Source organism: Podarcis melisellensis (genome assembly GCF_964234715.1).
Source record: "Podarcis melisellensis genome assembly, chromosome: 5".
Lineage (NCBI taxonomy): Eukaryota > Metazoa > Chordata > Lepidosauria > Squamata > Lacertidae > Podarcis > Podarcis melisellensis.
In genome coordinates this window covers 98,521,110-98,544,558 of record NC_138537.1, presented here as the reverse complement: position 1 = coordinate 98,544,558, position 23,449 = coordinate 98,521,110, and the positions used below count along the sequence as shown (strand labels likewise).

At 44.1% G+C, this 23,449-nt stretch overlaps 1 protein-coding gene across 2 annotated transcripts in view; it reads right to left on the bottom strand.

Annotated features, from left to right (window-relative positions):
- Window positions 1-23,449, bottom strand: part of FBLN1 (fibulin 1) — a 53,972-nt gene that overhangs the window by 20,303 nt on the left and 10,220 nt on the right. Inside the window, exons 4-15 of one of the 2 annotated variants that reach the window (XM_081913300.1) lie at window positions 21,684-21,852; window positions 19,788-19,847; window positions 18,881-18,982; window positions 16,799-16,930; window positions 16,128-16,265; window positions 15,758-15,901; window positions 14,184-14,312; window positions 13,167-13,292; window positions 12,201-12,320; window positions 11,494-11,625; window positions 9,758-9,881; window positions 4,432-4,894 (exon numbers count right to left, since the gene is read on the bottom strand). In XM_081913300.1, the coding sequence (XP_081769426.1) occupies window positions 4,540-4,894; window positions 9,758-9,881; window positions 11,494-11,625; window positions 12,201-12,320; window positions 13,167-13,292; window positions 14,184-14,312; window positions 15,758-15,901; window positions 16,128-16,265; window positions 16,799-16,930; window positions 18,881-18,982; window positions 19,788-19,847; window positions 21,684-21,852 (1,731 nt within the window). In that variant the 3' untranslated portion in view covers window positions 4,432-4,539. Of the gene's footprint in view, window positions 1-4,431; window positions 4,895-9,757; window positions 9,882-11,493; window positions 11,626-12,200; window positions 12,321-13,166; window positions 13,293-14,183; window positions 14,313-15,757; window positions 15,902-16,127; window positions 16,266-16,798; window positions 16,931-18,880; window positions 18,983-19,787; window positions 19,848-21,683; window positions 21,853-23,449 lie in introns of those variants that run through there. The other variant, XM_081913299.1, reaches the window with a different exon arrangement.

Genomic DNA, 23,449 nt, shown 5'->3' with positions numbered 1-23,449 from the left:
CATTTGCAATACAGTGGTACTTCGAGTTACAAACGCTTCAGGTTACAAACGCTTCATGTTACAAACTCTGCTAATCTGGAAGAGTTACCTTGAGTTGAGAACTTTGCCCCAGGATGAGAACGGAAATCGTGTGCCAGTAGCGCAGCGGCAGCAAGAGGCCCCATTAGCAAAAGCACACCTCTTGTTAGGAACAGTTTCAGGTTAAGAACGGACCTCCGGAACGAATTAAGTTCATAACTAGAGGTACCGCTGTACATGAATGTCCTCACATGTTCCACACCAATTGGAGGCCCTCATGGGAAGCAGCCACGGATAGGCTTTTCCTCCATGGTTCTGTCTCCCTCCCTTTTAAACCTGTGGCAGCACCTTCCAGTCCACGCACTTGGGGGGGGGGGAGGCTCCCTTTGTTTGCCCTGATTTTTCCTATATATTCAGCTTCTTTGGATTACCTGCTATTTTTAGAGGAGGAGAAAAAGTTCTCCCCGTGAGGATTGCTGAAGAGACTTCTAAGCTGCCTTCCCCAAGTGGAATATGGCATGAAAGCATTTTAAAACAAACTGCAAAATTACAATTAAAATAATAAGGAACCACTTCACACACCTCAGCCCCTTGGCACCTCCTTACAGGTGAGATCCAGTTATGCAGACAGGCTTCCTCTTCTACTCCAGCAGCGTACAAGTGGACCTTCTCCTTTTTCCTCTAAAGGATGGTCCAGTCTTGATTTTAACATTTTCTATTTTGGAACATGGCACATTCCAATATTTTTCTTTCCTGTTCTGAACTTTTGCTTGCTACCTTTTGGGGGGGGGTATCTTTTCCATTTAATTTGTTAAATCTTTCAAGCAAGGAATCATGTTATCATTCTCATCCAGACAGGCCCCCCAATGGTGCCATATAATTATGTCTATTTAAATGTTCCAGTTAGATGCAACATAGAATTATCCATCTAATATGATTTAATCTGGACTGCAGTATGTTTTTAAAGGCAGTTAGAATAATATATGCATTCAGTAATATACTAGAATGCAGCAGTATTTTGCAAGGCACTGGGCCAAAGTCTTGCGTTCCTTATTTTGTAGCTCAAATAAGGCTTCGTTTAAAGACTTTGAAGCCAATCTAAGCTTTAGTTTTTGCTACTGGCTTGCTGAGGCATCGTGTACAGTTGACCATGCAATGAACCTGTGACCACATATCCATGGATGCTCATTGTCCTTGGAGCTAAAGGGCCTGTATTTGCAAAGGACTGTGCAGTCAACAATGAGCTTTGGGCAGCTCTGGCTACCTGACAAGTATGCTAGACATGTTTGCAGATGCATCTGTTGCAATGGCTAAAATGTTTATGCATACAACTAAAAAAGTAGGTGGAGAGGAATTATTTAGGGTGTGTGAGAGAGAGGGGGGAAGGGAAGGAGGGAGAGAATATTGAGAGTTTGTGAGATGTGGTGCCATGTGCCTGAGGATTATCTGGCCTCATACAACATATGCATCCCATGAAATCCCATAAATATGGCGGGAAGCAAAGGGCAGCCGGCAGCAACAGTGAAGCAGAAGCAACACAGGAAGGACTGGGGAGAGGCCAGGCAAGCCCCCCGCTTTTTTCTTCCACCCAAACTCTTTGGCTTGCAATCCTGAGAGAACTCCTGTCTATGCTTCGCAGCCTCTCTCTGGACGGTTGCCAGCAAGGTGGGAGCTGGAACAGAAGAGAATCAGAAGCAGCCAGGCTGGTGCTGAGGCAGCAGTTTGCCTCCCTGGCATGTTTCTGGCTGATCACGGGATCAGAGGGCAGAGTCTCTGTGATGCACATAGATATGTAATATTTATTTAACAGAATTTATATGCTACTTAATCATCAAAACCTCTAAGCAGTTTACATGAAATATGCTTAAAAATTATCAGTCAACTCATATGTTGAAAACAAGCTGACCTAAAATATTTCAAAATATAGAAGTAAAAAATAAAATTATGAAATAAAACTACACATTAAAATACACGCCAAATTTGCATGTCTGGGTAGACTTGCCTAAACAAAAAAAAATTCTGCCAGGTGCTGGCGGGGGGGGGGGCAATTCAATGAAGTCACCTGCTTAAGATCAATTAGCAGAGAGTTTCACAGTGCAGGTGCCGCCACACTGAAGGATTAAGTGGAGAATAAACATTATGTAGCATTTGCAAAGTGGTCATTTCTGCAGACACAAGCAGCTGAGTCCATATAGTATAGTCTGCTCTCCTCTGAATTGTGGATGCACTTCACAGAGATGTACATCCAACTTCATTCTCTTATGCTTTTCAATACTTTTTAGGACACTTTGATAGAACTTTGCTGCCGAACTTTGGCCAAAGTAGTCCTCTTGGTCCACATTGAAGATGTCCAGTTTAATGTATGGTCCTGATTTGGCCCAAGTAACAGAAGTGTTTGAATTTAGCTGAGACATCTACATGGCTCTGTCAAAGCAGCCTGGAGATACATACAGGATGTACTAAAGTTAATGTGAATTGTTTAACAATAGCATTTATAACTGAAAGGTTTTCAGGGCAGTATGGTGAAAACTCAAAAACTGCAGTCCAGTTAACATCATTCAAAGAGTATATGTCATCGAACTACATGATTTTCTCTCTCACTATATAGCTTTGATTTCTTTGGCACATGGGATATCCTGACCATAGTGCACATAATTTTGTAGGATCTAGCCTGTGGAAATATTGAAAACATCCCCCTTTAAGGATGTGCCAAGAACTTGTGCTCTGTACATCAGACCTCCTTAACAGAATGCCATGCAAAGTCCTAAAACAGTGGATTTGGATGTGTGCAGACATAAATCGAACAGTGCCAACCCATTGGACATGCTTTGAAGCACTTGCTAGATGAATGGTTACATTTGATGGGGCATAGCCAGGTGTGCAAAAGGTCCAAGAATTGCCAGTAAGTTAGATATTATGCATAAATGATAAAAGCTGGGTGTGTTATCCCTGGCAAAAAAGTTCTCTTCTTAAGAAATGTGCAGAATATTCAGGAAAGTTTTCCATCACACCTGTGCCCTGCATGAATCACTTTGATTCCAACAAAGCTTCTGCATAGTTTTTTCCTTATGTTGTGGTAATTATAAATAGGAAACGATATGTTCTGTTTGAAGGTGGATTCCAATCAGACTTTAGCATTTCACCCTAGGCAATGTCAGCCATAGGATTTAAAGGGGACTTAAAATAATTCAGGAACAGATTTTGACTACTTTGGGAGAGTTCACCCAGCACCCCAATAGTCTCATCGGCTGCCCCCAAGAGTGTAACTGGGGCAGCAGAGAAAGCCCAGTTACTTCATACAGGACAAAAGTCCATGGAAGCCTTTAACAATCCTGTATCTGCCATGGTGAACTCTGGATTGCCCTACGGCATTTTAACTATAGTTCCCACACCTGATTCTTTCTGTGAAAATAGATCCCTAGTTGTTATTTATGGGGTGCACTTAACAAGTCCACTCAATCTAGAAATGACACACACTTCTGAACTTCTCCAGTCCTGACTTACAGTCAAAGTCAACAACTCATTTTCAGCTTAGTAAAGACTGAAAGGTCAGCAATGCTGGATTTGGCAACTGGCATCCTCCCACCCAGGATGAGACACTGGTAAAGTTTACACACACACAGAGCGAGAGACAGAGAGCACACAAGCCCCATGCCCTAGCTACTCCTTTGCCTGTCTCTTGGGAAACTGGCTGAGGAACAGTGTGGCTAAGAGCTCTTTGCCTATGTCTTCGTTGCTGCTGAAGTGGTTAAATACAAGAGAGAATGGTTGCTTTTCCCATGGGGGCATGGAGAACAGGGGCAAAGTAAGGGGGGGCTGCCAGGGCAATGGACCCAGGCACTTTTTTAAGGGGGCACTGCGCATTTGGCTCCTCTTGCCATCCTGCCAGCCCTGCAGCGCTTTGCAAGGCTGGAATCTGATCTGAATGACTGTGATCCCAGCCTCCCAAAGCGGTGCAGGGCTGGTAGGGCAGTGTGAGAAGGATGCAAGTCATGCACCCTTCAGTCCTAGTCTCACCCTCGCTTTGCCTCATCCAACGTGGTGGACTCCGTTCACCCACCCACACACCCTGCCCCACCCCCCTGGCACACATGTGCCAGAAAACCAGACTACGCTGCTGGTGGAGAATGAAATTGCCCTTTGCTTGTGGCTTGGCTGTTACAGCAGAAAGCAGCTAAAGTGCCCCACTAAAAGGGGATATACAGGGAGTTGGGCACGCAGGATCTGAGCCCCCCACCCCTGACACCACCCCAACTGCTTGCTGTTGCTCCCTGATGCTGACATCTATCAGCAAAAGCTGAGTTATAGGCAGAGCTCATCAAAATGAGAAGTAAACAGGAAAACTAGAATGTTAAAAATGCTATGGCAAAATGAGTGGTGACAAATAAAATGCAAATGCACAGCATGCAGGAAGTGATTTACCACTCAAACTTTATTTTTTAAATGGTAAGAAGGGAACCAGTGTCAAAAAAGAGAAAGGGAGCGGGGGAGAAACTGCAAGGGGTGCCAGCATGCAAGGAATCAAAGCTGCGCAGAGACAAAGACAAACAGCTTGGCTATGAAGGTGGTGACAGTTCCGTGGCGGAAGAGCTGCATCTGAATCGTCAGAAGAAGATCTCTGGGCTCTGTGATCGGCTGCTGCATGGACACTACGTGGCTGTGGCTGCTGACCTTTTTGGTAGTGAAAAAGCCCTCCTCATTCCCGCTGATGATGGAGAGCTGAATTTTATCCCCCGGGACAGCACTGGTGGGGCCCATGCGGAAAATGTCAATGGGAACTTGAATGTTGGTAGGAAAAGAGAGGTGATAAGAAGTTATTCTCAAGGGCAGGCTCTGGCATTCCATATTTTCGTGACAAGGCAAGCGGTCGCAACGACTGCAAGAAAAGTGAAAAGACAAGGGAGGAGGATTAGCAACCATTCCATAAGGAGGAAAGGAAAGGAAAGCAGAAAAGCCAAGCGTATCTTGACTTGTAACCTACTGGCCCATGAAACGAAGGAGGAATCATAGCTCAGCGGCAGAGTTTTACGCAACAGAGCTGGCACAGCCTAATAAGCAGGGCAGAGCGAGCCAAAGTCCATTGGCTCCAGGCTAACTTTGAAAATCCCTCATTGGGGTATGCAGAGCCCCTCCCATCTCAATGTGTTCTGAAGCGGGGTGTTCCATTTCCCTTGACTGCAGCCCCCTTTCCTTCATTCCACAGGTAAATCGAGAGTATGTCTTATCAGGTATTTGGAGAAAAGCAAAAGAGCCTTCAATCCGGGAAACCCCCAAGCATGGGCGTAGCCAGGATTTTTGTTGGGGGGAGCAGACCTTTTGTTAGGGGGTCAGAACTACAGTTAGCTATATATTTTAATTGATTTGGGGGGGCAGCTGCCCCTTCCTGCCCCCCCTTGGCTATGCCTATGCCTCCAAGGATGAAGCATGGGTGCAGGTGTCCCCACATCTGCAGCCGCACTCTCACTTTCAGGAAACAGATACCAATATTATATTACATAGTGAATTACCTGGAAGACTGATGTCTTTTCCTCACCACAGAGCAACTGCTGACTAGCCCTACGCACTTAATTCTACTTGCGGGAATCAACCTGGGTCTGGGCTGTACCATGTCAGACATACTTGAATCTCAGCTTCCCAATAAAAAAATAACAAATCAATCTGCATATAAAGCTAGACAGCAAAGCTTAGTGTTATAGGCTATCTATCAATCCCCCCTCACATGCTAGATTTGTATGTGAAGGAATTTCTCTTTTTTTCTGCATACAGGAACATTCAGTCGTGCATTCTGAAGCTGTATGGCCACAAATCCTGTTTGCCACTCCAATGAGAATCAGGCCATAAAATGAAAGAGAGGGCTTTCTTCCAGGTCAAATGGTGGACTGCTTATGGAGGCCTAAGATTGGGCAATATTTTTGGGAAAATAAAACTGCCTTGACAGCATTGCGAGAACATGATACAATTTTTAAAAACACAACTATACAACACAGCTATAAAATGTATAGATTATGGGGCAGTTTCTGTCCACCTCTCCCCACCCCCCACCCCCGTATATAGTAATGGGCAGTAATCCTCACTGCAACTGTGAAATAGCTCAAATAATTCTGCTTTTAAACAAATCTCCTCTCTTCTTTGCCCGTGTAGTCAAACTTTGGTGATGGGACCATGCAATGCAGATGCTTCTGGGAATCCCCATACCATATTTCTGAATACGCCCCATGCTGTCCTTTTCCTGTGATTTAGAATAATGCTGGAAAGCAAAAATAGTGGGAAATGTAGAATGAAATTCTGCTGATTCTGAAATATATTGTTGGAAGCAGATTTGCCTGTGGCGAATTAGAATTGTTTAGAAATCATCAATCTCCTTATCTTATTGTTTGGTTCCCCATATATTCACCACACACTTCATTGTGGGTTTACTTAAATGTGTGCTAATGATTCCATCCTGTAGCCACAAAGAGATCTGGCAGATATTGCTGGTTTCAAAGACCAAAGTTCAGGCCTAGGTCGTCCACCATAATGACTATAAGCCGCTAGCACTGAAAGACCAATCTGGCCTCTGGCTTGCATGGGCAGAGGTGAAGTGTGCCGTGGGGACATGTAACCTCAATACTGGGGCCCAGCACACTAAAGCGCCTGAGGTGAGTCCAAACCCACAACATTCTCCAACATGCTGCTATTCCATGGGTTGTCTGTAGGTGTCACTAGATGTTTTCCAAGAGCGGGAAACAAATGCTGAGCTAAAAAGGCAGGATAGGATTTCATGCATCACAATACAGTGGTACCTCCGGTTAAGTACTTAATTCATTCTGGAGGTCCATTCTTAACCTGAAACTGTTCTTAACCTGAAGCACCACTTTAGCCAATGGGGCCTCCTGCTGCTGCCACACCGCCGGAGCACAATTTCTGTTCTCATCCTGAAGCAAAGTTCTTAACCCGAGGTAATATTTCTGGGTTAGCAGAGTCTGCAACCTGAAGCATATGTAACCCGGGGTACCACTGTAGTTCCATAGCTGTCAACTTTTCCCTTTTCTTGCGAGGAATCCTATTCAGAATAAGGGAATTTTCCTTTTAAAAAGGGAAACGTTGACAGCTATGAATAGTTCTAAAGAGCTCTTTGCAACCTCGTCAGCCTTGTGTTGTAGTGTTAGTCACAGAAACCTGAAAAATAAATGTTAGTGCAAAAAAAAAAACTCTTGGGTTTCATTTCTGATCATTTAGCTTACCATTTGGGGTTGGTTTAAAAAACACAAAAACACTCCCTCCCCCCCACCGCACAATCAATGACTATACTTGACTTGATTCCAAGCCACAGAGCATGAATGTTCTTTTTTTTTTTTTAATGTTAAATATTGGGTCATTTATAAAGAACAAAAATTAACCAAAAATGCAAAATTCCTTGTTCTTTAGAGAGAGCACAAATTTAGCACTGTTGAAGTTTATTGTTTGTGAGCTGTGTCAGTGTTTGAATGGCAGACCACTGAGAGCCTGGTGTATTAAGTACCTTGCGGTCTTATGAGGAACAGAAAATAGTATAAAAGGTAAGGTAAAGATAAAAGATGGTTAAGTCCAGTCAAAGGCGACTATGGGGTTGCAGTGCTCATCTCACTTTCAGGCCGAGGGAGACGGCGTTTGTCCACAGACAGCTTTCCAGGTTGTGTGGCCAGCATGACTAAACTGCTTCTGGTGCAGCGGGACACCGTGACAGAAACCAGAGCGCACGGAAACACTGTTTACCTTCCCACCAGAGCAGTACCTATTTATCTGCTTGCACTTTGATGTGCTTTCGAACTGCTAGGTGGGCAGGAGCAGGGACCGAGGAATCGGAGCTCACCCACCCCTTAGCGCGGATTCATAGAATCATAGAGTTGGAAGAGACCACAAGGGCCATCGAGTCCAACCCCCTGCCAAGCAGAAAACACCATCAGAGCACTCCTGACATATGGTTGTCAAGCCTCTGCTTAAAGACCTCCAAAGAAGGAGACTCCACCACACTCCTTGGCAGCAAATTCCACTGTCGAACAGCTCTTACTGTCAGGAAGTTCTTCCTAATGTTTAGGTGGAATCTTCTTTCTTGTAGTTTGGATCCATTGCTCCGTGTCCGCTTCTCTGGGGCAGCAGAAAACAACCTTTCTCCCTTAGCCGTTCCTCATAAGGCATCGTTTCCAGGCCTTTGACCATTTTGGTTGCCCTCCTCTGGACACGTTCCAGTTTGTCAGTGTCCTTCTTGAACTGTGGTGCCCAGAACTGGACACAGTACTCCAGGTGAGGTCTGACCAGAGCAGAATACAGTGGCACTATTACTTCCCTTGATCTAGATGCTATACTCCTATTGATGCAGCCCAGAATTGCATTGGCTTTTTTAGCTGCCGCGTCACACTGTTGGCTCATGTCAAGTTTGTGGTCAACCAAGACTCCTAGATCCTTTTCACATGTACTGCTCTCAAGCCAGGTGTCACCCATCTTGTATTTGTGCCTCTCATTATTTTTCCCCAAGTGCAATACTTTACATTTCTCCCTGTTAAAATTCATCTTGTTTGTTTTGGCCCAGTTCTCTAATCTGTCAAGGTCGTTCTGAAGTGTGATCCTGTCCTCTGGGGTGTTAGCCACCCCTCCCAGTTTGGTGTCATCTGCAAACCGCCGACCTTCTGATCGGCAAGCCCAAGAGGCTCAGTGGTTTAGACCACAGTGCCAAGGTCATCTTTAGATAAAGTTACCTCATTTGTCTCCCTACAACCATAGTAATCAGAAATGGCAGACAAGTTCCACAACACCCCCCCAAACCCCCACATGCTTCTCCTGATATTTTAGGTGGTGCAGAAGGAAGCAAATGTATTAGTGCTGCTGCCCCCTGCTCCAGTCACACGCAGACATCAAGGGCTGTCCTCCTTTGGGTCAGGCATTCCTATAGCATTTCGTAATTGGCCTCTCAGCATGCCTGACTGCTGCCGCTCTCAGCGTCTTTCTTGTCTCAAACTGAATGCCTTCTTCCCCTCAACCATGACATGACGTGGCCATTCAGACTGAGGTGTGTGAGTAGGTCACTGGAGCAGGGGCGCTAGCTCCTAGGGGCAGAGCCCTTTTGGGTCCCCCAAATATTACAAGACATTGTAGCTGCAGATATTGCTGCTGGGCTGCATCTGATACATGTAATTTAGTTCTTAAAGCAGTAAACATATAGAATTCAGCCTCCTCGTGTATTTTTCTGAATTATATGCCTATTGTATTGTAACAATCAGATGATGAAAATGGATTCTACGTGCCCTAACTATGGCCAATAATATGGTACATCATTTTGATGTGGACTGTGCCATGTGGATGTCGTGCAAAATTAGCCACATATGAGCAGATAAACTGCCATGTAGAAGTGCCTGGAAGAATAGCGATATGATCCCCTTATCCAAAGGACTGAAAACATGACAACACTCACAACATATGAACAGATTGCTTATAGATGCAGACTTTGTTGGGATGAATATATTGATATTTGGAATGAGTTTATACAGAATATAGTAGATGACTAATAATCATATATATGTTAGGACAATAACATTACTTATGTATCTATGTATGGAAGTGTACTTGTTTATATTCGGTGTATCACATTATATCTTTTTTCTTATTGTATTTTTAGTTTTATTTGCATTTTTTCTTTTCTTTCTTTCCTCACTTTGATGATGATGATGATGATGATGATGGGGACTAGTACAGGCTGCCTAATGAAAGAAAGAAATGTACTTACGTATCTCCAGATTTGCGATAATTTTCTGGGCATTCCAATGAAAGGCAGCGAAAACCACCCTGAATATTAAAGCAGGTCTCATTGTATGAGCAACTATGTGTTTCTGTAACACACTCATCAATATCTGTAAAAGCAGGAGAGGAGAACAGAGGATGCTTATTGTGAGGGTATAGATTTGGCAATGATGAAGTTTGCTCTGTGCCTCAGCTAGACTACTTCACACAAAATTGAACAACCCTCCACCTAGAAAGCTAACCTTTCGGAGAGATAGGGCATAAACTTCCATAGACTAGATGCAAGAAAGGCTCTCTTTAGTTGCCAGGGAGTCATTTTGGACTCACAGCTGTCCATGGAGGCGCAGGTCAATTCTGTATCCAGGGCAGCTGTCTACCAACTCCACCTGGTACGCAGGCTGAGACCCTACCTGCCCGTGGACTGTCTCGCCAGAGTGGTGCAGGCTCTAGTTATCTCCCGCTTGGACTACTGCAATGCGCTCTACGTGGGGCTACCTTTGAAGGTGACTCAGAAACTACAGCTAATCCAGAATGCGGCAGCTAGACTGGTGACTGGGGGCGGCCGCCGAGACCACATAACACCGGTCTTGAAAGACCTACATTGGCTCCCAGTACGTTTCCGAGCACAATTCAAAGTGTTGGTGTTGACCTTTAAAGCCCTAAACAGCCTCGGCCCAGTATACCTGAAGGAGCGTCTCCACCCCCATCGTTCTGCCCGGACGCTGAGGTCCAGTGCCGAGGGCCTTCTGGCGGTTCCCTCATTGCGAGAAGCAAAGCTACAGGGAACCAGGCAGAGGGCCTTTTCGGTAGTGGCGCCCGCCCTGTGGAACGCCCTCCCATCAGATGTCAAAACGATAAACAACTACTTGACATTCAGAAGACATCTTAAGGCAGCCCTGTTCAGGGAAGTTTTTAATGTATGATATTTTAGTGTTTTCTGGTTTCTATGGAAGCCGCCCAGAGTGGCTGGGGAAACCCAGCCAGATGGGCGGGGTACAAATAATAAATTATTATTATTATTATTATTATTATTAAATATAGGTGAGAGTGGAGGCGGAAAGAAAAAGAAATACAAGCAGGGTGGTCAAGCAGTCTGAGATTATTCTGCAGTGATCATCCACAATGGTAGGGTTGCCCTACATCATACAGATTTCCCCAGACATATGTGGAATACTGCAGCCAGTAGCAGTGTCCAGGAGGAAATTGGGGAAATGTTGGGTGAAATCTGAACGTATGGCAGCCTATGTCAAGAGTGCCGCTTTTCCTTAAAAATAGCTCAAAAACAGCATTTCCCCCCCTCAACAACTTTTCTGTCTGGATATGGAAACCCTACACAACAGGGATAATACAAACATCTTAGATTTGTTGTGCTATTTAACATCTGTAACCCGCTCCCTCCAAAGAGGGACAGATCTCAAGCTGAACTGCACCAAGCTTCTCATCGTTATAACAACATTGTGCATTAGTCATACACAAAAAAAACCCTGCCAGTTTTGATAGACCCTTAAGAAGAAGACAAGAAATTTCTGAATTCAGAAGGCCAGTGAAGAAGCATTTAGAGAACGAACTTTGGGAATGATTTGTCAAATGCATTGTCAAATGCATTCGATCAAGAAGTTCTTTCTTTGTAACAGAACATGACAAAAGAATTCTGCCTTCTCTAGATCACAAGCTTCTTTCTTATGAATGTCACACTTGCACATCATTATGCTTTAAACATACCTTGACAGTTTCGTGCATTGGGGGCCACTTTGTAACCGGAGGAGGGGCAAGTACACTGAAAACTCCCCGGAACATTAATGCATCGATAGGCACAGATATGTCCTCCAGTGGGCAAGGCACATTCATCAATATCTGAAAAGCATATTCACCAATTAGCAAGTACACAAGAGACTTGGATCTTAGACTTCCATGGAAACAGTCCTGCTCCCCGCTCCCCTCAAAATTCCAAGGTAATCAATTCAGCTAGCTTCAGCAGTTTATAGGAGAACACTTCTGGAAGAACAGCAGAAACTGGAATTCGCTCCCATTACTGGATGGCTTTAAAAGAGCATCAGACAAATCCATGACTACTGGCCCTGGCAGATAGGTTCTCTCTCCCGTGTCAGAGGCAGTATGCCTCTCAGTACCAGCTGCTGAGTATCCCAAATTCGGGAGAGGGATGTTCTGGTCTTGTAGACCTGCTTGCAGGCTGCCCATGGCACCTGGCTGGTCACTATGACAGCAGGATGTTGGACTAGAGGGGCCTATGGCCTGATCCAGCATGACTCTTCCTATGTTCTTCAAGTGCCCACGCGAGGGAGTGAGGCCTCCACAGAAGACTCCCCTGCCTGAACCCTTGGGGAGCTGCTGCCAGTCTCATTGGGATAGATGGACAGTGCAGCTTCCATAAGTCAATATGAGCCGTGTGCATAACGATTGCTACCCACCTTCACAGGTGATGCCATCTATGTCACTCAGCTGGTAGCCCCGACGACAGTAGCACTGATAAGAACCATATACATTAGCACACTCCTGGCTGCAGGGATTACTTTCACATTCATTCAAGTCTGAAACCAACAAAAATGCATTAATGCAAAGCAATATTTTTTACCTTATTTGTCAGCAATTGTTGAGGAGCTGAATTAATTTAATTCCATTCCTTTCATATCCTGGCTTTCATCCAAGGAGTTCAAGACACCACAAAATGGCTCATTGATTTTTACCCTCACAACAAACCTGGGAGGTGGGCTAGTCTGAGATCCAGTGATTGGCCCAAGGTCATCCAGTGAGCTTCATGGCTAAGCAAGATTCATTGCTTGAATCTAGGTCTCTCCAGTCCTGGCCTGATAGTCTAACCATTCCTTCACACTCACGCTATAGGGCTGCAATTCTATACGCCACACCAGAATTTCCCAAGGTGGTCAGTATTAATCCCCTGAGGTCAATGAGGCTGTGCAGGGGAGTGAATAAAGAGTTAGGGGTCAAAAGGGGGGAAAGGGTGGGAAAAGTAGCTTACACGATACAGTGTGATAAAATTAATTAGAAACTATGAGCCTCAGAAATAAAGGGTGTGGGCATGTACAGAGTGTGCATCCTTTAACAGTGAGGAACTTCTGTATTTAATAAGGTTATTCCACAATCCAACAGTATTCCTTACATTTTGTATTTTATGATTCCTAGTAATGGTGACTGACTAACAATAAATGCTGATTATATATCAATATTTCTTGACTTAACTTTATCTACACGCCTATGAATTTGGTTTGGGGTTGCTGATAACCTCATGAAGAGACCAATAAACTCAGACATTTGGAAAACCCTGCTGAACACATGCCCAGGAGTAAGCTCTACTGAACCCAATGGAGTGTACTTTGGGGTATGAGGCAAGGATACGATTGCACTGTCAATGTTACCTTCACATGACCGCCCGTCAGTTGAAAGTTTGAAGCCCATCGTACAGCTGCAGTAATAAGAGCCAGCCGTGTTTTCACATTTGTGAGCACATAGGTGACCAGGGTATCGTCGGCATTCATTAATATCTACGAAAATAAACATGTCATTCTGAAGATTTCAAGAAAAGCATATAAATCAGAGAGTTCACAAAAACATTTTAGTCAATCTCTGAATGATTCACACTTCACTATAACATTGGCTTGAGCACATTATTCTATCTTAGACCTAATTCATATTGTAGCAAGTCAGTGTGGTAGCTGCTGAAAAGTTGTATTCTAATATCAGAGCCAGGATCTTCACTGGCTCCCAGTATGTTTCTGAGCACATTTCAAAGCATTGGTGCTGACCTTTGAAGCCCTAAATGGCCTCAGCCCAGTATACCTGAAGGAGCGTCTCCACCCCCACTGAACACAGAGATCTAGCTCCAAGCGTCTTCTGCTGCTTCCCTCACTGTGAGAGGTGAAGTTACAAGGAAACAGGCAGAGGGCCTTCTCGGCAGTGTGGCGTCCTCCCTGTGGAGTACCCTCCCATCAGACGTCAAGGACATAAAGAGCTACACAACTATTAGAAGACATCTGAAGGCAGCCCTGCATCAGGAGGTTTTTAATGTTTGATGTTTTACTATGTTTTGTATGTGCTGTAAGCTGCCCAGAGTGGCTGAGGAAACCCAGCCAGATGGGTGGGGTATAAATAATAAAATGTATTGGTGATGGTGATGGTGATGGCGTTGTCTCCATTGCTATTCTATGTTATTTCTGTTATTTCTGTTTATGCTGTTGTTTACTTTGTAATGCTATTTCAACTGTTCTTAGAAACATGTAGTGGTGTGTTTTAATTTGGTGTATGCCTTCCTGTGACTTCGTGTGGCATAGGAATACCCAAATAAAGCAAAATACTACTGATTTATCTTTTTTTTTTAAGGGTTAGATGGCTGAACTAAAGGAAGGGCATGAGCCAATGCATGTCCTGTCACTTACCAGCGCAGGTTCTACTGATTCCCTCAAAATAGTAGCCAGCTCGGCATTCGCAGCGGTAGCTTCCAGGGGAATTGGCGCAAGTGTGGCCCTCTCCGCAAGGCTGATTTGGGGGCAAACACTCGTCCACATCTTGTAATACAGAAGGGTTAGAAAAACAATTTGAGGTGAAAGCATAACATGACAAAGTAAGAAAAAACAAGAGGGCTCTGGTTCAGAGAATCTACACACGGGTTTGCGCATGGAGTGCATGGGTTTCCCAACTCATCTCACAACTGTACATAGACCAGTCATGCCAAGAGTGTCCTTGGAGCACAGTCAGTGTTTATGTGGTCTTGGGCATTCTTGATGCTGCCACGCCACCTAGGGGAACCTTTGCTGACAAATGCTGCCTTGGCCAGTTCTCTATCCTTTTTAAAGTGATCTGCAAAAACACTTGGAGGTCTTTTGGTCTTTGGAATGTTAAGTGGCTGCTAGAAATAACTTTTAGATTTTGGGACTGTTCTTGACCTGTTGTGAGCTATTGTAACTTGGCATTTTATTGCTTTACTGTGTTGATTCCTTTGCAAATATTAATGTTGATTACACACCCAAGGAAACATTCTATAATGCAGCAGACTCCAGCAAAATTTCCATTGATGTTGAAGTGAGTACGCTGAAGAAGCTTTTGTTGAACAGTCAAGCAAACCTGTAAAAAAATTCAAAGCCTTTCTCTGCATTTAGCCCAAGTCCTGGGCACTACTGTACAGGCGGACAAGGCCATGCAAATTGCAATGCAAAAAGCTTATTCTTAAGATGCCAGGTTTTCAAGACTCCAAAGATCTGTCTAATACCTGATCCATGGGTCCACTGAGTACTGCTCAGAGAAACCTGAGGATCAAGGGGGACTATGCAATCCTTGGGCTGGAAACTCTCCAAGAAAACAGAACCAAAGCTTAGGCAGAGATTCCAGCCTAATAATTGTAGGCAGGGCTGGGGATCGGTGCACGGCCGCTAATAACTCTTGGGCTGAGAGAGACAGCACATGCCATGGAACCCTGCTCTGTCTGGATGGCCCTGTGTTTCACAGCACTTTTGCTCCCACGGTTCCGAAGCTTCTTTGAGCTCTGCCCTGTGGGGCAATCACTTGGGTAGGTATTAGCAAGCTCCTTAGAGTTTTATAAAACAGCCTTTGGGGTCCTAAATATTTATTTAGGAATGTTATATAGCACTCAAGATTTTTTAGCAAAAAAATTTCTTGAAAAATAGCAGAAGTGAAAATGACATTAAAAAGACTGTTGTGGCTCAGCTCTATTCTAAAATATGGCAATTTTTAAAAGGAAACAAAACAAAAAGGAGGGTGTGAGCATCACTTCTTCATGTGATGGACATTTAAGTACTTTTTCATGCAACAGCCACAGGTTGCAGTAGTGGCCTCCGGCTTAGGTGGCTGTTTGTGAACAGGTACATCAACAGCGGAACTGAGCTGCTGTGTCCAGAGGCAATATACCAGGGAGCACCAACGGCAGGGTGGCTGTCACCATGCCTGACCTCTCCAGGAGGAAGGATGCAGGATTAAATTGACATTATGTACCAACCTACACATCTTGTGCCTTCTTCGTTTAGATGGTAGCCTCGCCCACAGTTTGGCACATTCCTCTGGCAAGCGTAAGACCCATCCGTGTTGATGCAAGTCTGTCCAGCAGGACAAGGTGCATTCGCACTCAAGCATTCATTGATATCTACAACAGTACAAACATTAAATTAAAAGGGAAACTTTTAAGAGCAGAACACCAACCTTAAAATCTTAACTGAGCATGCTCCCTTGAAAAGACAAAGCATAGGCAGGGACAGCATAAACAGAGGAAATATCCCAGTGGCAATAGTGGGGCAGCTGTAACAGCAGCTAGCCTCTCAGGAATGACATGCAGTTCAATGGTACTGGCTTTCAGGCGCAACATGCCTTACCAATACAGTTGCCCAGTGCATCTTGTATAAAGCCGCTCCTGCACTGTTGCTTGGGTCGGCAACGGAAGGATCCTGGAGTATTCTGACAGATAAAATCGGGGAGGCAGTTATGAGTATCAGTCTCACACTCGTCAATATCTGGTACATCACAAAAGAAAGAATTTGTTAGCGTAAGGTCTTGCAGAGCCATCTTGTCATGCTTCAGACACAAGCAACATTTAAGCAAATCAGACCAAATGTGGGCTTTTAAATTATTATTCTAAAGGTATAACCACACTGCAGGATTAAGGTAGAACTAGGTGTTATAGCAGTAAACATGTGGTGCCAAAGCCACATTAGTCACTATAACAGGAATCAAGCTGGCAAAGGGCTACACTTTTAAGGACTAATGGTAGGAGGGCTTATCCTGCCTACGCTACTCTGAAAATGCTCCCCAAATTCATTTTCACCTCAGCTGGGTGGGCTTCTAATTTCAGAGCCCAGCATGAGAAACGGTCTCCCGCTTTGTAGCATACACTACAGCAAAGACTAGCGTACATGTGGCAAACAAGCTTCCTGCATTATGTGTGAACTGGGCCTAACACAGCAAATTTCAAGAGAACAGGATACATTAGTAGTGGCTAAGAACTACAGCAACCATCTATCTCTCTTGTGAGAAGTCTGAAACATACCTTTGCAAAGGTTGTTCTCTGTCAGTTCATAACCAGTCCCACAGCTGGTCTCCCGCTGACAGCGGAAAGATCCTGCTGTATTGATACAAATTTGTCCAATGGCACAAGGGTTGGTAAGGCATTCATTCATATCTAGAAATAATCAAGAGGGAAATATGTGAAACGGCAACTTTGCCATACCATACGACCATCAGGAAGTCAGAGAATGCTCGCTGGTGTTCAGGAAGTAAGCAGTGTGTATGATTAGACTCTCAAAGTAACAAAAACTTATTTCTCATGTAATATTCACAAAAGAAAGAGGCAAAACTAAACTTGACGAAGAGAGTCATTCTTCTCCTTTTTGGTTAGATACACTTTATGTCCCTCCAGTTTCCCCAGCTCTGCTGACCTCCTGCCAATCTCATGGCAGTTTCTTCAGAGGAAAAGAATCAAATTCCACACACTGCTACTAATCCTCAGCAAAATACACCTCATGCCACAACATCCCATCCTGTGGATTCCCTACTGCCTGCATGCGCTGCACAGCTCTGGCTGGCGCTGGTGGCGGCGGTCGGAGCAAGAAAATGCACAACATAATGATTTCTGCTTTCCCAGAGCTAAGAAAGCTAACCAAAATAACTGAGCCGCAGTTTGTCTGAACTCAATCTTAACTAAAAGTTTATTCTTTTATCCCTCTTATCCTTTCATAAATGTGCAAGTTGCCTATTTCCTCCTATTCAGTTGAAAATCTGCATCTCATTAGTCAACTGCAAAAGACCCAGTGCATATAACGGAACTCAGTTACACCCAGTATGTAATAATAGTTTAATTAGCTTTTAAAAAATTATCTTATATATGTTTTTAGCTTTCGGTGTTTTATCCATGTTGATTCAGTTTTTGTAAGATGCCTTGAGTCCTGGTTCTAGGGAAAAGATGGGGTGATGATGATGATGATATAATATTCTTTCTGTCCCTAGTGCCAAAGATTTTTCTGATCCATTTCAATTCATGTTTGCTGCAGTCCTGACACCCTGCACCCCCAGTGCATATATTAGCCTCCTATTCACCCTAATCCTATTCCAAGTTAGCTTTCAGGGATTTGGGTCTGCCTATCTTGGTCACATGTTACATTTGCCACGTGAGAGCAGGCAAGCCATGAGAAATTCCGAAAGCTCCTGCAGTAGCCAGAGAAAGCTACACAACACCGGAAGGAGCAGGGGAAATTAGCTTCTACACAGAGATATAAGGTGAGACAAATAAGGGATGAAGAAAAGGGGCCAGTAGCTGACCCTTCACTGTATGTGTTGTGTGTGTGTGCACGTCATTTCTATCCTGGGCAGTATTCTCCACTTCTTAGTGTAATAGGTGGAGACCTGGGTTCAAATCCTTACTCAGCTACGACTATTACTGAGCTACCTTGGACCAGTCACTGGTTCCCTATTTTCAAAAAACCAAGTTCCTTAAAGGAAGGTGGGCTGCAAGAAATGCAGCATGGAAAGAATCCCCCTTGAAGTAATAGGTTGTCCCTGCGCAGCTCCACACTCTCTCTCTAAAGCCATGACTTCAAACCTAATGGCTTTAGGGAAAGAGAGGAAGCATAAGGCACCTGCACTGTCTGTTCTTCCCTGCAGCATCTAAAGCCCCTCGTGGGCCGTACTCTTACTGATCTAATAACCTGTAGCTAGGATGAACCACCCCAGGCAGTTGGAGAGTATTTTTCATGACACACACACACACACTGCTGCATATAGAAAACTAAATGGCAGCAAGAAGTGTTGCAGCATCGCTTTCCCAGCGAGTTTTCTCTGTGCACGATTGCTCTTTTATGAAGGAGCACTCAGTGCAGCAAGTTCACAGCTGCATACTGAAGTGGTATCGCTGAGATACACAGGCTTTCTGCTTCACCAAGAACAAGGCTTTAGTGCTGCCCTAAACATAGTGATACAATGTGTGCACAAACTCACTCTTATTTTCTGTTCCTCTCTTGATTTACTCCGCAAGCTTACTTTGAGTACTTGAACAGCAGGACACACATAGCCAGAGTTATTTCTCTAAAAAAGGGACAAAACTATAAGAGAAAAGCAAACGGCAACCTTTCTTTACCTTCGCAAGTGAAGCCATCAGGCTGAAGCTGGTAGCCCATGAAGCAAGAGCAGAGAACACTTGAGCCGGAGTCCCTGCATTGCTGGGTGCAAGGGCCGCCTCCTGAGAAGGACAACAGCAGAAGATAGCTAGTTCTTTTAAAGTTCATCATTGAGAAACCCAAAGACCAGCATCAAGCATTTGCCCTTTAACAGTATTGTATCTTCCTTCATTTCTTTTGGAGAAAGCAAACAATTAACTACAAATTAGTGGTTCAAAACCAGAACAGAATACTCTGTGTTTCCACTATTATGTGTATCCTGAACTTGCATTGTTCAGTCAAGGTAAGCCCAAAATGGAAAGAGGGATCTGTGAATGGGATGGTTGCCATCATTCATGAATTCATCGAATTGTAGAGTTGGGACACCAAGGATCATCTAGTCCAACCCCCTGCAATGCAGTGCACATGAAATGGCAACACTGACCATAGCTAGCAGTCTGCATGCATTGCCAACAAAATAGAGCTAAGCTGCTGTGGAGGACTTGTGCCTTGTGCCTTCTACACAGCCCACTCAACCAAAAAATGGTAGACAATATTAATTTTACAGGGTGTCTGACTAAAGGCTTGAGAGTGACATTAGTATTAGGAGCAAACTATGCAATATGGGCAAATGCAGTAGAGCTGGGGTGGCTCAGTCAATAAAGCAAGACACCCCTGATCTCAGGCTCATGGGCCCCATGTTGGGCAAAATATTTCTGCATTGCAGGGGTTAGATGACCCTTGTGGTCCCTTCAACTCTACGATTCTATGATTGTAGTGGTTTCTCATTGAGCTAGGAGGCCTCTGAACAGATTCAGTCACAAACTCACAGGCTGGTCTGACAAACAGCTTCTCTCTCTCAGCCCTCCCCCCAAATTAGTGAATTACCTCTGCAGCGGTCATTAAGGTAATGATCCTCATTATCAACTTCCACTGGTGATGCTGCATCTCAAGGGAGAAAAAAGCCAAACATCAGGAGAGGGAGACAGAAAGGTCAAGCCTGCTAAAACAAAATGGCCCTTTGTCCTGTTATTTGGAAGGGATCTTGAAGTACGAAGTCTTCTTTATGACTCTGTTTTAAATCTGAGGTTTATATGACCATTTGTAACAGGTCAGTTACCACACAGTGACTCCTGCCAGACATTTTCTCGTAGAGAAGCTTTTTAAGGGTACCTCCCAAGATAGTTGGATTTAGGTCAAATCTGCCTCAGAGTGAGAATGTTATCTGTAGTCCTATTCCATCCAGAGTTTTGTAAATGTGGTTGTTAGTTCCTCAACTGCTGTCTGGCCTAGATTTTTAGTTGCTGAGGCTAACTCATTACATGCTGTCTCAGGAAAGGCGTTGTCTAAATGTCTTTGACTGAGAATTAAACAAGGACAAGGGATCATCAAACAGGTCCTTGACTGAGAATTGCCAGGAACCTCAGCCACACAGGTTGCTTCTAAATATTTGCAGATGCAACTGAAGTTAAAATGACTCCAAAAGCAGACTCAGTAAGTATTGTTGAACATCAACAGAGTTATTTAGTAACAGAGTTACTTGAGTTATAATGTTTAAAAAATAGATTTGTTTTGTTTTGTTTTTTCCACTCTGTATGCTCCTTTCTCACAAATGGACTGAATGGTTCTGAATTAAGTGTCTGTAGGCTAGGCAAGGAGAGTAACAAAACAATAACAAAAACAACATTTTGTGAGGTAACTTTGACCACTAGCACTTCATGTTCTTTTTGTTCCTCTGGCATCTCATGAGATTTAAGGGCGGGAGATTGGGACGCCACATGGCAATGCAAGCCTCATAATGGTTAAGGATTACCTAGAACATGGAGTTGTTGAAGATTTAGATAAAAGGGGAGCTTTTTTTACTTCTTTCAGCATTGCTGTAGCACATTGAAACTCCAGCTATTGGCAGAGAGAGAAACAAAACACTGACCGATGGCTTGTGCAGTTGTGAACCACACCAACAGCAGCAACCTGATCAAGCAACTTTTGAAGGTGTTGTTTAGGAACACACAGATATCTCATAGAGCAACTACAGAAGTGGCAGTTTGCTGCCCACTAAGGCTGTGTCGACATGAACCTGCTTGCAGAAAATGTATTTTTTCTTAACCCAGAATCATTCATGCTCATTTTCAACATGCTGCTTTCAAGCTAATTGATTCTAGTTGTGTTCACAAGGGTGATGTGCTTACTTGACATGCATGTGAAAGCCCTTCCCTTGGTGAGGTTATCCATGAAGAAGGAAGTGGTGACTGTGGTCTTGGTATATACCCATCCACAATGTCATTGGGCAGCTATGGATACATAGGTATCCTCACAAGGTCCATTGTGCATTGCACTGAGTTTCACAAGAATGGCTCCTCTAGGGCAGTAGCTTTCAATGCACTGTTCAGGGGTGATGCTGGAGCCCCCAACACCGTCTTCTCTTTGGTGTGTGCATCAGCAGAAAGTGAGGAAATGATGAAGCCTCATAACTGGCCACTCCTTCAGGTGAGCTAAGTATGTACTCAGGTGTGTAAACTAGGCCAGGATCTGCCCCTAAAACCCTTGCAATGCACAGAGATGCAATGTGGAAATGCCCAAGCAAGACAAGCTGATTTGGAAGGTGTTCCCTGAAGGTAGACAACTTCAAAACCCCAGCTCTGAGACATCAACCATTTCTGCACATGGTGAATTCCTAGCACAATCTCATTAAATCTCATTAGTTCTGAACTGAACTACATCTGAAACAATTCCCCTCTACGTATTTCAAAAATAAAGTTATGCTGGGGGGGGGGTGTAACTTACCTAGTTCTTTGTTAGGATCATCAACAATTAACGTGTCAGAGTTTTCTTGCCCCTCAACACAGCAAGCTCGGAAGACCAAACCACACTGGTATCCCATCAGGAGGCTCTGCTCACAGCTGTTCCCTTGCTTTTGGGCCACCTTCCCCATAAAGCAGCAATAACAACATTTCTGCCAAAACGCAATACAGACATTATCAATGAGCTTTATAGCATTGTATTAGCAGCCACATTCAGGTTCCTTTTTGCAGCACAGTGGCCCCTCAGGTTGGATGCTACTCTAAACCACGTCCTCTTCTCTTTCCCTCAGTCTCCTCCCCTCCCCTGGTGTTCATCACATCATGTATTTATTTTAAAAATATTTCTATACGGATATAAGTTCTCATAATGTATTTTGGGGGGTCTCTGGGGAAATTGAAAGGAGCTGTTATGTAATGTAATATAATAATAATAATTTGTATTACATTTCCCAACATATATTTCACAAACAACCAAAAGTCAACCTGTGGCATATTTCATACATTACCAAAGGCCTATATGATGCTCTCAGTCCAGTGCTTCCCTCCAGAATATTTTTGCTCTCATACTCCGTACATTATTTTTGCTTCTTTGATGCCCACTTAATACATATACAAGAACAGATCTTAACTATGACTTAAAAAAATAAATCTTCATATAAACACAATAGGGGAGAAATGGCAAATCCCATTTTGATGGACAGTAGAGATAAATAATATAAATGACTAGTATGCCTGTCGGCTGTATCCAGCTGTGCTATCCCCACCCCCAAAGATGGCTGTGACTGGTGGACAAGTTGTAGGTTAGGCTCGGACGAAGCACTGAAATAACAGCAGCCCTTTACCACTCCTCTAACCTCCTCAACATCCATGGATACTCAACTCATGCTGAGATGTCAATGCAACGAGATTTTCCCCACCTTCACCACCAGCTGCTGCGTCTCACTACAGGGGAAACTCTCGATGTGCTGAGGATCCCAATTATTTTCATTTATTACATTTAAATCTTGCCTTTGTTCTGTGATGGGCACCAAAGTAGTCTCCCATCTGGCTCCTGACCAGATTCAGACCTGCTTAGTTTCATCCAGGTTGGTGCATTAATCTATTTCACGCCCTAGAACCAATTCTGGGACACAGGGAAGGTTATTTTGGGTAGCTGCCACACATCAGCCATAATATTTAGTTCCAGTATAAGAAAGAGCAGCATAAAGCTTTGTAATCTCAACAATGGGTGATATTGCCAATTAGCAATACCAGCAGCATCGAGAAGCAAACATTGTGCTAACGGTACGTTAAGGAGTTGCCACAAGAGGGCTCTTGCTTGTTGACTTAAACAATGTTGTACGCGGAAGTATATAGGAAAACTTACGAATTACAATGTTTTAGAACACACCATTCATCTAATGTAGGGTACTGGCCGGGTACCTTAGGGCACACCCAACCTAGATGCTACACACTATAGGGGAATAAATACAATACAATACAATACAATACAATATGGTAAAGGTACCCCTGCCCGTACGGGCCAGTCGTGTCTGACTCTAGGGTTGCGCGCTCATCTCGCTTAAGAGGCCGGGAGCTGGCGCCGTCCGAAGACACTTCCGGGTCACGTGGCCAGCATGACGAAGCTGCAGCTGGCGAGCCAGTACCAGTGCCGCACATGGAAACGCTGTTTACCTTCCCGCTAGAAAGCGGTACCTATTTATCTACTTGCACTTAGGGGTACTTTCCAACTGCTAGGTGGGCAGGAGC